We start from the raw sequence: 16,422 nt of genomic DNA, 5'->3' as shown, positions 1-16,422 counted from the left end.
CTGACGGTAGACAAGGTCTGCCACCTGGGTCCACGTCACCTGGTGGCTGCCCACGAGGAAGGAAGTGCTGCTTCTGTCCAGGGACCTGAGTTGAAGGTGTGTTCACTCCAAAAAGCCCAGTCAGAACTAAACCTAAAAGTGAGCCCAGGAGTTTGCCAGAAACTCCCTTGAAAGTGTCTCTAAGAAAGCCGGCCAGCCTGCCTTCCTCTTCACTTAATTTTGTCTCACACGGTATGAAATCTGATTCCCCTGTCATGGTGGGTCTTTTCCTGAATGACACAAACACCTTTCAAACACACTTTCCAGCTGCCTCCTTCATTCTGTGGAGTAAACCGGAAGTTTGTAAAGCATTATTTCATTAAAACATTGGAAATTTTATCAGAAGCATTCCAAAAAGTTCTATCAGATTTTGTAAATGGATTCAGTGAATAGGCCATCCGAAATGTGACAGTTTAGAATGCAATTGAAGTTTGCATTTTAACGCATGCATTTGTCTTTTGCCCGTCACGCCCGCGTGCAGCTGGGTCAGACCTGGAGCTTTAGCCGCTGCCTGCCCTCGCGGCCTGTGAAGGATGCTGTGAATTCCAGAGTCAGGAGACCTCCTCATGTCTTCAGTTCCCAGAAATAACTTATCTAAAATCAGGATTCGGATTGTTCTGGTCTCGACCACATGCCCGCTCAACAGTGTTTAGCCTGTGCAGGGGATTTCAGGCCACAAGTACCATTTCTTGTTAGAAGTTCCTTTTTTGTACACTCCTTAGTCATCTTCTCACCGTGTTTAAGATAATTCCCTAAACAAGAAAAGTATTCCCTTTTTATTAATAGATACCAGTGTGTATGTGGGACTATGCCTAACCTGAATTGGTATATGCTGCCTGCCAAGTGTGCAGACACCCTAAGTGTTCTGTCCCGAGGATGGCCAACACGCAGGTGGCCAGGTTCCTGTCTGATAAAGCCACCAAGGGGTTGGGACACACCCCAGCCACTGCTTCTCGGCCTCTGTGAAAGGTGGAGTCTTGTTCCTTGAGGACAGATTTTGGATGCACAACTCCTAGGCAGGTGTGTTGACCTAATTAGCTGAGCCAGCTGAATAATGACGTGGAAGACAATTTCTCACCAGATCTACATTTTTATGAAATCAATACAGAATGTTCTGGTTTGGGTCTTTCATGGGGAGGGGCGGGGGTACTTGGCACTTAGTTCACTTACCCTTCTTCACATTCCACAGCCCTCCATTCATCAATTATTTTTAAATTGCGTTAGGACTTCTATATATATGCATTGTAAATCCGCATAACATCTAAAACACCGAAAAGTTCACTTACTGTCTGATTCTAAAGACTCTGATTCTGAAATGACATTTGAGTTCTGAACAAGATAAAAGAAAACGCTTTCTGTCAACAACTGGTGTTTGCGTCACATCATCTGCGGAGGCTTGGGCCCCGGCAACCCCCAACCATGCTCACACAGCAGCTGGCTCTGGCTTCACCCACACGCCCGCCGAGCATCACGCTCTGCTCAGGTCCTGCAAAGGTGAAGGGTCAGGGTGGCTCCAGGTCCTGGAGAGGCTAGCGGTCTGTGGTGGGCACAGTACAACATGGGGCAGGCCCCTTGGAGACAATGGGTTGGGACATTCCAGGTCAAGGCACATACGTGTTAATATGAACATGGGAATGGTTCCAAGTGGTGGGGGATTTCAGTCCAGGAAGTTGACTTTTAACCAGAGACTAGGGAGCTTTTTTTTTTTTTTTTTTTTTTTTACAGAGGCAGAGATAGACAGGGACAGACAGACAGGAACAGAGAGAGATGAGAAGCATCAATCATCAATTTCTCGTTGCGCGTTGCGACTTCTTAGTTGTTCATTGATTGCCTTCTCACACGTGCCTTGACCGCGGGCCTTCAGCAGACCGAGTAACCCCCTGCTGGAGCCAGCGACCTTGGGTCTAAGCTGGTGAGCTCTTTGCTCAAGCCAGATGAGCCCGCGCTCAAGCTGGCGACCTCGGGGTCTCGAACCTGGGTCCTTCCGCATCCCAGTCCGACGCTCTATCCACTGCGCCACCACCTGGTCAGGCTAGGGAGCTTTAATGAAGCTTCTCTTTCAGTAAGGAAGTATGGAAATGGGGTGGAGGTAGGGAAGACTGGAGATGGGGAAGCAGTGACGGAGAACTTTCTGGGACAGTCCAGCTCACAGATAATGAGGTTCTGAACTACAGTGGGGGCAGGAAGAGGCAGGGGAGGGCGCGACTGGAGAGACTTATGGGAAAGACAGATAACTGGTGATGTTTTATAGGGAGAAGTCATCAGGGGCGGTTCTAAGATGTCTGGCTTGGGATTTAGCAGGCAGGCAGTGGTGTCATTGATGGAAACAGATGTCAGAGGAGAAGGTTAGGTGATGGGGCCCATTTTACAGCCGGCAATGTCTGTGAGGACTGGAATGTAGGTCTGGTTGCGTAAAAGACCAACCTCCTGGATGACGTTACAAATACATGGGAAATTGCTTCAATTCAAAAGATGTGTTTGTGTGGCTGAATATGGTTTTTACTGTGCTTGAAACTGAAGGTGAGGACAGTGGAGAACACTGGAAACATCGACAGCTTTCTTGGTTAGTCATTTTCCCTTTCACATAAAACTATGCATAAAACACAGTAACACAATAAACACCACTTCACACCTGAAAGAAAAAGGAGGTGGTGGGGGTTGGAGAGGTGAGGGGGTGGCCACAGTAGGATGTGTTTGTGTCTTGATGCCACACTGTACTTTCACTATAGTTTTTCAGGATGTCACCATTGGGGAAACCAGCTCCACAGGGTTTCTCTGCATCGTTTCCCACAACCACATGTGAGTCCACAATTACCTCTAAGTAAAAGCTTGATGTTAATAGAGACAACAGACTGATCCTCTGAAGCGACTGTCCTGTCGCTTGTTTTCAGTCTGTCAATCACCTGCTCCAGGAAACTGCAGGTGCCTTTGACTTCCTGGAGGTCGATGACCAGCCGTGCTCTGAGCTGCCTCTCCAACTGCACTTCTGGCTAGTTTGTGTCTCAAACTTATCTGAAAACAAAAGTTGAACCTCAGAAAATTCCTGGAATGAAAGAAGACCTTTCCAAGATGATTAACCAGCTTTCCTGGATGTTCTAGATGCGATAGTTTCTTTAAATCCCTTCAATCCTTGAAGTCGAGTCACTTAGCTGGGGCTGTGTGGGGCCGTCCACGGCCGGGATGGGGTGTGAGAAGCCTGTCCAGGGGGACATTCTCCTAGAGCTCGGGTCTGGCGAGATTCCCCAGGAAGTGTATTTAAGTGTCATAATAGTGCTTGCTATTAGTACTTGCTAGTTATCTGCTGTGTTCAGCAACCACTAATGAAGGAAGTAAGCTTCAACTCCACAGGAAAGATAAGCTGGCCTGGTTATAACAACAGTATGGACAGAAAGCACTTGGAGGGTCCTTAAAGATTGAATCTGGTCTATGAAGAAAAATAGAGCTAATAGTTGTCCAGAAAAATGCAGTGCCGACCGGGAAAGAGGAAATAAACTTAGGGATCGGGGGAGGGGTTGGGGAAGAACATGCTTCGTGACCCAGAAGAGAGTCAACTGCAGGGGTTCCAGAGAAGCGAGAAGGGAACACGGAGTGCAGGAGAGACTGTACCCAGGCCCGTTGGAGACGTGTCCTCAGACTCTGCACCTCGATCCTGAGGCTCCAACCCGGATCTCCACCACCTTCTTTCTCCCGGTAAATGAAGAAGCACATGTCAGTGCTGGGCATGGACACTGAGAACCGAGGGCACATCTGAGTAGAAGGGGAATGTGGGGGCCAGCAAGGCGGCACAGCCCAGGGGAGTCACTGGGACTTGCCCTGGAGGCCCGAGGGAGGGTTCTCAATGAGTTTATAAGCTGCACCTGTAAAAGTGTCTGAGGTGGGAGGGGCATTTAAAAAAATACTTTAAGATGTTGCATTCACCTTTGGTGACCTCACTCAACTCATTCTGCTAGTCAGGGACGTGCGTAAGGCCCTGCTCCCAGACCAGTGGACGCCGTGCCCTCCTTGTCGAGTCCTGCGGTGAAACCCACTGACTCAGGAAGAAGTCGTGCTGTAAACACCGTGTTCTCTGTTCTCTCAGGTGACCATCCTCTCCTTGCACACAGCCCAGAGGGGCTGCGGGTGGCCCGTCAGAGTCCGCGGGACCCAGGTCAGCTGGCATGGATCCAGGCAGGCAGTGGAGGTTGTTCTGGAGCCAGCTGGCTGGGTTCAGACCCTGGGTCGGCCCCTTCTTCTCTGTGAACTGGGACAAGGGGCTCAGTCTTACCATCTGTAAAATAGGCATGATGACGTTTTCCTAATAGGGTCTCTGGGACCCCCAGATGTTTGCCCAAGGTCAGTTGTCAGGGATAACCCCCCACACACCTCACGCTTCATCGGCTTTCCCGGTGTCATCTTTCCTCCTTTCACATAACATTATCTGAGGTCTGTGGGGCTCATCTGTGTGTCTGCCCCTCCCACCCGCACCAGGACACAGCTTCATCGATAGCTCGCCCGAGTCCCAGCACTGCGCCCCAGGCCCGGGTTCACATTACCCTGGTAACTAGCCTGGGAGTGGCTGCCGGCACCCCCTTGCAGACAGGCTCACTGAGGCACCACGGTGAGCGCTGGCTGGGCACTCCGCTCTCAGCTCTGGCCCCAGTTCGTGCTGGTGAATGCCACCCCCTACGGAGTGTGTCCTTGAAGGAGTGAAGGAAAGTGACATGGCAAGTTTAGGACAGAGCCCCTTGCAGCCAGGGCTCAGGCACCGCTAGCCTTGCGGTCGTTAGTGTTGTATTTCCAAGCCCGTCCATTTGGTGGAAGATTCTGTCCTCCAGGACTTTTGCCTTGGTAAGTCTCAGTCCTGTTGGGGCTGTAGCCATCCCTCGGCCAGGTGACCCGACGGAGGCAGTTGAGAGCGGGGCAAGCATATTCCAACCCCCCAGCTGGCTGGCGCAGGCGTCTCAGCTTAGCTCCTAACCCCCTTCACCCGCTGCAGAAGGCAGCTCCCCATTCACTACCTTCCAGGGTTGAAGGGAGGGGAGGTAGGGGCCCCAGAGAAGGTGAGCCTGCCCTCTCTGTCACCTGAGGTGGATGGGGAACAGCAGAGAATCTTCCGTGCGCTGGTGTTGGGTGTGCGGGGCTGGGGGATTCTGAGGCTGTGGGTGGTCCTAGCTCACAGCCCCTTCAATCCTGGGTACACCCTACCCGAACAAGGCAATAGCAGGACAGTCCCTAGAGTGCACCCCAGATGCCCCCAAACCTGGCCACACGGTGCAGGCTTCTATCCTGTCCCAACAATGCTATGGGGTGGTTTTAACCAGATCCCGACAGCTCTGGTCCCCTTCCCACAGAATCTCCGACCACTCCCCGCCCCGCCCCCCACGGTCATGCCTCCCTCTCTCTTTCTTAGCATAATCAGAAGTCTCTTCTAGATCCCCAGGTTTGGCCTGAGCCTCTCAACACCTTTTATGATATTCTGTAGTGCAAACATTACATTTAAAAATAAAACATGTGTACGTCAGAGAGTTTTAAAAATAGAAAGAAAGTTTTCTAAGGCATCTGCAGTGCAACCCGCCCTGGGGCATGACCGATAATCCGAGCCCCTTCCTGCCCCGCCTGTGCGCCCTGCAGGGCTGTCCGCGGCAGACACCATTGGTGCTGCAGTTTCCCCACGTTTCCTGTGATGTGCAACTTATTTTGGAAAACAGCTTCAAACAAGTGCATGACGCCCCTCCCACGCGGTCCTCCTGCTGCCGCACGTGTCCCCTCCATCTGCCGCCCTGGCGTCCCGGGACGGCTTTCGTAGATGTGGATCTGATGGGCCTTTGGGTGCAGGCTCCTGAGGGAACCCAGTGCCTAGATGTGGCATCCGCCCCCTTAGCCCTCCTGAGTGCTGACACCTGGCAGCACCCGCCTACCTGCGAGCACAGGGCTGTCCGACTTTCCATGTCTTGTCCCCTATGAGCCGGCCTCCTGCCTGGGATCTGAGCTGCCCCTCCCTTTCCCACCACCCCCACAAAACTCCACCTCAGACCTTCAGACACACCTGGCACCCCAGCTCCAACTGGTCCCCGCCTCCACATCCCAGGTGTGGGCTGAGGCCCCTGCAGGGGTCCAGCTCTGGGGTTGCCTTCCTCTGGGCCCTGTGACCGGGGTCCTGCCATTCCATAAATGGAGCAGTAATTGTGAGCCCTGAAGTGTGAGATCCCCTTGTCCTATTCCTCTCCATGGAGGAAACGGAGACTCAGCTCGGTGGTCGGATTTGGAATCCAGAATTCCCATTGAGAAGCTTGGTGGGTCCTGAGGCCCGGATCACCATGGTCCAACCCAGCAAAGCACGTCACCTCTCCACACCTTCCTGAATCCGGCTCTGCTGGCATTCTATTTAACCGAGGGCTCCAGCTGTGTTTGCTCTCTGCGGCGTGTCTGCCCCACAGCACCCACCTGGATGAGCTGGGCTGGTGACATGCGGCTGTTGATCTAGGAGGAGGAGATTGCTGCTCCTCCTGCCCGGGTCGCCTCCATTCGGCTCACACTTGAGCATTGTTCCCGGTCTCCGGAGGTGGGGATTGATGGGCTGGTTCTGATAAACACTTGGGTGCCGGGCCCCACCCGGAAGGAGGGAGAAGCACATTGTTGAGAGCTGGGATCTGGAGATTCTGTGTCTGTTTTTCCAGTCAGACAAAGAGTCTTCCTGTTTGACTCATGGAGACCAGACGGGGTGCTGCCCAGGCTCTGCTCCCAGCCCCCGTGGGTGACGCTTCTGCTGTGGGACCCACGGGAGGGGTCCTGGGCCTCATGAGGTGAGTTCCAGCCAAGTCGTCAGTATCCCCTGGTTTCCACTGGGCCTCACCGAGGTGCTCTGACCGTCTTTCAGTCCCTCGTGTTCCTGTACCCCCTCCAAGCAAAACGTCACTGTGTGCCTGCACTGTAACTTCCATGCACAATTATTATGTACAGTATAAAACATAAGCAAAAATATAAGTAAAGACTAAACAGAAAATAAATGTATGTGGAACAGTTCCCATAGTCCACTTTGATCCCCACTCTGGGCAATCCCGAAGGATTCATTACTACTGTGATTGGGAAGCTTAATGCATAAAATAACTGGGAAAGAGGACACAAAAGTACAGGAAAACACTGAACTGAGTGGTGTTCAGAGGACCGAGCAGCTTAGAGCCGGGGCAAGGGTGTGGGGACCAGGGCGGGGACCCCGCAGGACCCTGCATCTGGAGGCTTGATGCAGAGGTTGGGTTGGCGCCATCTTGAAGGGTGATGGTGACTTTTTTCACCAAGGTGGTCAGGTTTGAACAAGTTTTAAGTTAGATAGGGACTCTCAAGAGAAAGCAGAGAACCAGCCTGTGCTCGGGAGAGGTCATGGCCCAGCCTGGGCTCTGCCCTGGCCCTGGCACAGCGACCAAGGCTCTGCACCAGCACAGATAGTGCAGGGAGGGTGGATGCATAGGCCTCTGCTGTGTGGATGACTTGACTGGGACACCTGATTTCAAGTGTTCTTGTCTCAGGTTTCCCATAATTCTAAGGGATATGGAAACCGGACAGAAACTAACCCCTTCAGAAAAAGGCGGTCAGACCTTCCCCAGCATCTTTGGCCACTTGAATCCCACTGAGAAAATTCCGCTAGTGCGCCGTATCCCACGCAAGTCCTCAGGCAGCAGCCTGTGATCCCAGTGTCGCGGAAGCCCATGACTGAGGTGCGCAGAGTGAGTGGAGCCATGCATGGCCGGGAAATTCTGGCGGAAGGAAGAATACACAGAGAACCCGGGGGAAAGGAGACGGCAACTGGCCGTGCTCCCTGTAACTCGGCCATGAGGCTATAAGCCATCCTGGCTTAGAGGATGAGGAAGAGCCAAGAGCCGTGTTGCCTTTGGTGTGACAGCCCTTCTGTGAATCAGGAGCCCATTCATAGGGGCTCAGGACCAGCGTGTGAGGAGCCTGAGGGTGAGCAGATCACCCTACCTGCCTTTACAGCAGACTGCAGTCCAGGCTTCAAATCAAGAACAAAAACCATGGTAAACTCAACAGGCAGGTAAAGAAATGCAGAAGAGAGAGCTGCATGGAGCTGAGGGGCTGGGCCAGACCCCCAGCCAGGAGGTAGGAACCAGAGGCTGGTGGGGGCTCCAAGGGACAGGGGTCCACAGTGGAGGGGAACGCACTCAGTGCCACAAAGACTGTTGGTGATTTGACCTGGCTCCCATTCCCTGAATCCTCCTCAAGAAGAGGAATCAAGACACAACAGTCCCCTTGGGAAAGTGGGTTGGTCCAGACCCAGCCTCGGGATCAGGAACCACTGTGGTGCCCTGGTGGTGGGCTCGCACTAACCTGGCAAAGGGCGCAGAGGCCAGGCCTGAGAGAGCGCAGGAGCCCGGTGGTGGTCTCTAAACTGGGGGCGTTGCTTTCCTATCAGGAAAACATATCTGTGTATGTCTCATCAGGAAAACATTTCTGTGTATGTCTCATCCACATGTGATGACTTATACATTACGTACAAGTACTACTCTGCTAATTATGAAACACAAGTGACCTTTAAACAATGCCAGGTTGGTAGTGCCAACCCCTCAGGCAGTCAGAAATCCACATATAACTTTTGAATCCCTCAAACCTTAACTAAGAGCCTACTATTGGCCAGAGGCATTACAGATAGCATAAACAATCAACACCTATTTTGTATGTTCTTTGCATTATATATTATAGCAGGGGTTGGGAACCTTTTTGGCTGAGAGAGCCATGAATGCCACATATTTTAAAATGTAATTCCATGAGAGCCATACAATGACCCGTGTACGTTCTGCATTATCCAATAAAAATTTGGTGTGGTCCCGGAGGACAGCTATGATTGGTTCCAGCCCCCCCACACACACACACACAACCATGAACATGAGCAGTAGGAAATGAATGGATTGTAATACATGAGAATGTTTTATATTTTTAACGTTATTATTTTTATTAAAGATTTGTCTGCGAGCCAGATGCAGTCATCAAAAGAGCCACATCTGGCTCGCGAGCCATAGGTTCCCGACCCCTGTATTTATAGTCTTACAATAAAGTAAGCTAGAAAAAAGAAAATGTTATTAAGAAAATCATAAGGAAGAGAAAATACTTTTACAGTACTGTGTGTATTTACTGAAAAAAAAATCCACGTATAAGTGGATCCTCACAATTCTGACCCATATCATTCAGGGGTCAGCTATACACAGAAAGATCCAAGATGTTGAAATGATGAGAGGCTAAATATTAATGCCTTTTAATTTTATTATTAGAATGATGGGCTCTGGCTGGTTTGCTTAGTGGTAGAGCATCAACCTGGTGTGTGGATGTCCTGAGTTCTATTCCCAGTCGGGGAATACAAGAGAAGTGACCATCTGCTTCTCTACCCTCCTCCACTTGCTTCTCTCATTGTCTTTCTCCCCCCCCCTCCCCCCAGCTGTGGCTCAGTTGGTCAAGCGCATCCTCTGGTGCTGAGGATAGCTCCACCTTAGGTGCTAAAAATAGCTCAGTTGCAGCTTGAGCCCCAAATGGGCAGAGGATCGGCCCCAGAGGTTGCCAGGTGGATCCTGGTTGGGGCTCATGTGGGGGCCTGTCTCTCTGTCTCCTCTCACCTGAAAGGAAAAAAAGTAGTATGATAAAATGTTTTTGCTTTTATTACAAAAATACGTTTTCAGTTAAAGTCATATGATTCAATAGGCTTCATAGGTTTTTCACATCTGATATATGGAATCAAAGCCAGATTTCTACCTGCACCATGTTTCAGTTTTAATGACATTGTTTTCGCAGCCATCATGGCTGAAATGAGCGTGTGTGCATTGGGCTGGCTTCTCTAGCTTGATCCTCGGTTTCCTTCTCAGGTTATGCAGATGATGTTGAAATTCACCTGGTGAGTTTCCCTTTTCCTGGATGTCAAGGAAATGTCTATCTTTTCTACTGCAAATCTGTTGTTCTTACAGACTAGGTAGGAGGTGTTAAATTTTTATGTTTTAGTGGGTTTATGTTTATTGGGTTCAAACCTCACTGTAACTATTCAATTAGCTTACTTTGTTGAGAAGCTTGTCTTTTGTGCATATGAGTTTATATAAATGACCCATCTGAAATGATCTATCTGGGAAGATGTTCTCAGCTTAGTAGAAAATGTGGTTGCTTTTTCTCTTATGATTCATCTCTTGGACCTGGAGAGTTTTTATTGTTTGGGGCACTGATTTATTAGACTTTACTGGACTGCCCATCATCTTTTGCGCATTTGTACTTGCTGTATTAGTCTGTTTGTCTTCTCCTAGGCCATTTGGTTCCTTGGTGAGCATTAAATTGCAATATAGTCTGCAGATTCACTTAATCAGGCGCGTGGAACTGAGGCGCTTATGTGCGCTGAGAGCTGTCCTGGTGGACAGGCTACCCCTCAAGCTCTGCCTTCAGGTCCCTCGTGCCGTGGGGCACATGGCCCAAGAATGGAGAGACATCAGCATACTTTGCTCGGGGGTCACGCCCTGCCCCACAGCTGGAGCTTGTTGTAGAAGTGGAGAGATGGAGGGAGAGTGGTCAAGGTCAGCGGGAGGACAGCCATGCCGGTCAGTTCCTGCAAGCCAGCATGTCACCCCAAGAAGTATGCTTTTATCCTACAACAGTGGGTTGACTTTGAGGGCCAGGACGGTCCATTCAGCTGAGGAGAGCTGAGTGGATGGGCCTGCGGGACATGAGAACTGAGGACAGAGCTCCTAAGGAGAAGCAGCCGGGGAGTAGAAAGGACTAGGGCTGTGCTGACTTTGGAACCGAAGAAGGTCAGTGAGGACACTGGGGGACGGCGACGCGGGAGGTGGACAAGGGAGGAGGCTATTGGAGGAGGACGCAGGAAGAGGACTCAGGAGAAGGCACAGGAGGAGCGTGGGGGCAGGATGCAGGAGAAGGGTGGTGAGGACACAGGAGGAAGACATGAGAGAAAGACTGGGCCCATGACCATGGGGAGGACTGCGTCCAGCTTCCCCTTCTTCCAGAAGCTCTGCTGAGCTGACCGCTGAGCCATGACACCGACCTCACCTGGTTGCCATGACAATGAAACAAGACCAGGTGGTGAGGCCTCAGCAAATACGGGCACACCCTGTGAATCAAGGGTGGCTCCTCCCAGGTTGTCAACCAGCAGAAAATGGCTGGAGCGCACGGAGCACTGTGATTCCTTTCTTTGCATAATTCAGGGTTCAGAGCCCACCTTAAAATTATACAAATAGTCTTTAAAGGTTCAAGGGGACAGCGTTTTGCCCATGAGGACATTGCCCAATGCACTGTTTTGCTTTTATTGCATCTCTGTCCGAGGAAGGTTGTTGTCATGGTCCTGTAAACATGTGAGCTCAGCTAGGCGGAAGTCCGGTGTACCCAGGCCCAGAGGAGTCCACACACTTCAGGCTGCAAGTTTCTGCAACGGGCCGACTTGTAAAGCAATCTTTTAAATGTTGTGTGTGTTTAAAATATGATGTTGCCATAATGCGTGCTATATATTGCTGATTTTTTACCAGTAATGCTGTATTTTCTCAAATAAATAAGCCCTATTTATAGTGAAGTACAGTATCTACTGTTTCTTTGCAGTTAAGAAAGCCCTTGTGTTGTGAGAGTCGGCAGAAGTCAGGAGCTGCTGGGAGGACTAGACCTTAGTCTGCTCCGAGGGAGTCATTCTAGAGTGGATGAAAGAAGGGACAGACGGGGCCAGTGGGCCAAGCCCCCAGCCTGTGTTTTCCCAGGCGTGTGACTCCCCATTGTGGCCCGGCCTGATGTGCTGGTGGGATCGTCCCCTGGAGCAAGTTCATCACAAGCACTAACTTGGACGTTGGCAGTCCTTCCCAGGCTAAGGGTGCAAATGAGCTTTCCTCCACAGATCAGCTGACCTCCCCTCATAGGTACAGATGGCCTCTGGTCTAAATGACAGTGACCAGTGTGGCTGCCATGCCTCCCTGATAACACATCCTGCTGTTTAATGTCACTTGAGCATCTGCTGTGTGCCGGGAGACATGAGGTCTGGCCCACAGAGAGACTACAGTGGGACAGAGTGAGGAGCATGAGGAATAAATTAGATGTGTGGTTAGGTGAATGTCACCGTCGTCCCTCCCTCTACTACGTGGCACCTTTATCATTTTGTTTAGAAACAGCGACCCTTCTGGTAAAAGAGGTTCAGATCTGATGACATCTTTCTCAGAATAGACACCATCTTCAGCTGTCCGTTATTCATTTGAAGTGCGTCCACCACCATGCCAGATGCCGAGGTGTCTTTTGGCACAAGGTATCCTGCCCAGTGCCGTGGGGGTGGGGCGCCTTGCCAGGAGCTCTGGGCAGGAGAGTAGAGCTGGACTTGGGCCATCGTGGCTTCCATAGGCGGTCAGGCCTCAGCAGGAGAAAGTGGTGCTCAGCATGGCAGGGACCTACCTATGCTGTCAGCTGGGGGACTTGGGGTTAGGATAATGTGAGTGAGGTCTGGTCACAGGAGAGCTGGGCTGTAAAGGGCCTTGCCCACCACCCTGGGAGCTTGCGCCTTGATCTACTTGAATGTGTCGAGGTTCCCAGTCCCTGGGGAAATGCTATAAGAATTGTGCTTACAAAATATGCCTGCAACATCAGGCTGAGGAGGAGCCATTAGAAAGAAAATGATTGGAATTATCCAGCAAAGACCAGGCTGGAACCAGAGAGCCACGTGACAGGAAGGAAGAGGGGAGGTATGTATGTCAGCTGCTGCTGCAGTGACAAGTGCCCCCAGGAGTGTGAGCCTACAGGATTCGGTGGCCTCCACTTGTGTTCTCTGTTCAGGGCCCAGACAGGAAGGAAAGTGTGTCTGCAACATTACGTGCTGATGACAGATGCAGGAACAAAACCTGTGAGGGCTATGAACACTTCTGCTCAGTGCCAGCCCTGAGGCACGAGACAACACCTATTCCTAGTTCAGCTTAAAAGACCATCCTCTCCAGGTGTGTCGGCTCCAGCACTGGACTCAAGCACCTGGACCCCTTTGCCCCTCAGATTCTTCTTCCTCAAAATCTGGCCGTCAGGCCAGCAGCCTCCCACCACCTGGGAGCTTGTTAGACTCTCAATGCCACCGCCCCCCAATCAAAACCTGAACTCTGACGAGCTCCGCAGGGATCTCCACCTACAGAGCATCTCCCCTTTATTACATCTTCCATGTTCTTAGCCCCTGGGGGGCGCTCTGTAGTCAGCTGCTGAGGACCCTCTGGCAAGCAGAAATATACAGGCACGCACTCCGCTTTCAAAGGTGCTCAGACGCGAGGAGCAGCATCCCGCAGCCACCTAAGAATGCTGTCCTCCGGCATGTCTTCATCCTGGTGAGGTGTCTCGGGGCCAGAAGGTCCAGACCCTGCCCCTTGGTGGCAGCCCCACCGGGCTTAGTGGACTGACAGCGGCTAAGCGCGGGGCTCCTGCAGGGAGGGTCTGGACGGGCGACAGGCAGGGCTGGAGCTGCTGCTGCAGGAGCTTCAGGGCCGCCGGGGTCTCAACGGTTAACTGTCCGCAGGCTGAAGAAGCGAGCCGTGGCCGAGGGCTCCTGCTTCAGGGACAGCCAACCCGAGGCCCTGGGGGAGCAGGCCGGGCAGGCGGCCCTGCAGAGCCCCAGGGGTCCGCGTCCCTTTGGCAGGCCGGCAGCGGGCGACCAGCCCAAAGATGGAGCCTTGCAGCCTTCCTTTGTGCGCCCAGGACGGGCGTTCCAGGAGGCAGGTCGCCGCCTCCTGACGCCGGCGCGTTGGCGGGCAACAGCATGACCTTAAGTCTCATCTCTCTGCTGTCCCAGGACATCTCCGGGCTGTGGCTCCTCCTGAAGACCAGCACAGGTGCGTCAAGCCTGCACTTGGGCGCTCGCTGTGAACCGCTGGTGTGCGGGGAGAGAGAGAGGCCGGGGGACCTTGTGGGGATGGCTTAGCATGTCACCCACGGAGGCGGAGGCGAGTTACAGAGAGGACCCAGACTCCGCCTGGCCTTGTGAGAGAGGTCCAGGCTGGGCTGTTGCCGGTGGAGGTAAAGCAGGAGTCCTGCTCCTTGGGGGTGGGGGATGTCTGGCATGACCAGCCGGTCTGGGGCTGTGGCCACCTGGCCTCACTCCTTGCCTGGCTCTTGGGGGAAAGGTGCACGATCCCCACGCTCACCCTGGAAGCTAGAATGAATGCTGGCAGGGCTCCTTTGTTCCAGCTCTCCCACAGACGTGTCTGTGGTGCACAGGAAGGGAGCCCCAGAGCCTGGTGGGTGCGAGGACTGGTCTCTGGCAGTGACTTCAGGACAGCGCTGGCTCACAGCTTCTGTGCACAGTGCATGCTAGGAAAGGGCTCTCTGGGTGGCAGGACTCAGGACTGGACTGCTAGTGCCTGTGGACAGTGAGGGACCCATCCTGGGGAGGTTCTGTGTGGTCTTCATTTGTCATCCCGGGTCCCAACTTCATTGGAGGGTGGGTACTTCTGACTCACCCCTCACCCCCCGTGGTCTTGAGAACAAAGACCCTTGAGGAGCACCCTCTCCCTGGGCCTGAGGACAGGGGACAGTGTGGGTTTCCCTGTTGCGTTTCTAAGGATGAAAACAGTCCTCGTTTTGAAATGATTTGTCATAAATTCATTTTCCAGCAGATGCTTCTGCCAAGGATTGGTGAATAATTCCTAAAATAAGTATTTTGGAAAATTTTAATGAATTGGTTCAACCGTAACTATCCGTGGCAACAATAAACATCTAAAGTTTCCAATTTTATGATGAAGAGACTGCATGTGTGAATATGACTGAGTACATGAATTGCCCCAACAGTAAGATTCGGAGGATTATGAATGCTTACCTAGGTGGCCACAGTGAAAAGCTCAGTCACTCATTTTTAAACCTGGAATGTAAGCACTTGTACCTATAGTGAGAAGTGATTGTTCTCATATCTGAAGTCCATATCGCAGTGACAATGCTGGAAGGATTCCAAAAACAGAGTGCTTTCTCAGAATATCGCTATTGTCTGGAATTTTAGAAATTTCAGAAACATATAGCACTTTCTATGAAGTCTACCAGATGTCTCTTTGCCACCCTACAACCACATGTTTTTCATTGGGGGGGGGGGAGAATTCTTCCTTGTGGCTATAGTATATCATCATTTCAGATGTCCATTTGTTTCCCTAGATAAATACCAGTTTTAACGTTTTAATCCTTATAATTTTCCATTAAGAATTCTTAGCGTTTTTCTAACACATACTTTATTTTTTTAGGGTTAACGTGCCTTCGAATAAATGTCCTGAAGGAATTTGGTGTAATTAAAGGTTGGAGGGCTTTCTCTCCAGTCTCTAGGTATAATTTGCTGTTTTTATACCCCCCGAAAAACTTTGGACTTAAAAATTTGTTGGACTTATTCAGAAACAGAGCTGTTGGTGCACGTAGCAGTAAATCTTTCTTTCAGTGATACTGTGGAATCCTTCCAGAGGCGGGCGCTCTTCTGTGGCTCCTCAGAAGTTTGTATAACTGGACGCTGATTTTCATTAGCATCTGCTATTTACAAACAAGGGCACGTGCCTTCTTGTTAGTCACTTCTGTTCAGGCTGGACGGGGAGGGAGCCAGATGGGAAGTTTGGCACCTGGCTGGTCAGGAGCTGAGCCCAGAGCACACTAATAATTAGATGGGAGTAACGTGGGGGAGACCACAGGCTTATTCACTGTGTCCAAGGCCCCCAAGAACCCAAGCTGAGTAAGATGTCAAGTTTGAATCGTGATCTCGTTCCAGGCTCAGCCATCTCCTCCCTTGTCACTCATGAAATCAGTGAGGTTGATAGATGTGCGTGACCTCTTACCTCCAAACCCTAAGCCTGTCAGCTCACTCTCCATCACACGCCTCCTCCATCCTTCTCCTCTCTCATTCTGTCTCGGCTTTCTCTCTGTCTCTCTGTCTCTGTCTGTCTGTCTCTCGCTGGCTCTCTCTCAAATACTGCACGTCTCTCCCTGTCTCCTGTGTGTACTCAAGCAAGGCAAGGGCTCCAAAGTCAGACTTCCAGTGGGGCAGTGTCCCTGAAGCCCCTGTGTCCCTGCTTGCTCTGTGCCACCCATCTGGCTAGCAGGGGCCCTGGCGTGGGGTCCACCTCGGTGAGGCTTAAGATGAGACTTTTTCTCCACATGGTGTGTCATTGCTTTTGTTTGATGGGGATGTTTTGAGAAAGGTTTATGCAACTTCTTAGAATCCTTGGTACTTAGAAAGTGGGGATAAATATGCCCACCTACAGTTTAGGGAAGAATTTTGGAGGCTTTCTGGAGTTTCTGGAAGGAACTTGGTGTTGGTAATAGGAACTTCTGTCCCTCCTTGCGTGGTGTGTTCTGTGCAGCTTTCTGAATGCAGCTCTGGACGGAAGAACACGTGAGCACCTGCCTCAGCGTGCCTTCTGCCCATCGGAGCCAGGAAAGAAT

General features: G+C 51.5%; 1 protein-coding gene across 8 annotated transcripts in view; it reads left to right on the top strand.

Annotated features, from left to right (window-relative positions):
• The window catches only part of MCF2L (MCF.2 cell line derived transforming sequence like), a 189,885-nt gene that overhangs the window by 87,795 nt on the left and 85,668 nt on the right, over positions 1 to 16,422 (top strand). Inside the window, exon 1 of one of the 8 annotated variants that reach the window (XM_066380543.1) lies at positions 13,282 to 13,844. The exons of the other annotated variants lie outside the window; for them this stretch is intronic. Within the exon in view, the coding sequence (XP_066236640.1) occupies positions 13,772 to 13,844 (73 nt within the window). The 5' untranslated portion in view covers positions 13,282 to 13,771. Of the gene's footprint in view, positions 1 to 13,281; positions 13,845 to 16,422 lie in introns of those variants that run through there. 8 annotated transcript variants of the gene reach the window in all.

This window comes from Saccopteryx leptura, chromosome 4 (genome assembly GCF_036850995.1).
Source record: "Saccopteryx leptura isolate mSacLep1 chromosome 4, mSacLep1_pri_phased_curated, whole genome shotgun sequence".
NCBI lineage: Eukaryota > Metazoa > Chordata > Mammalia > Chiroptera > Emballonuridae > Saccopteryx > Saccopteryx leptura.
This window is presented reverse-complemented; position numbering and strand designations above follow the sequence as displayed.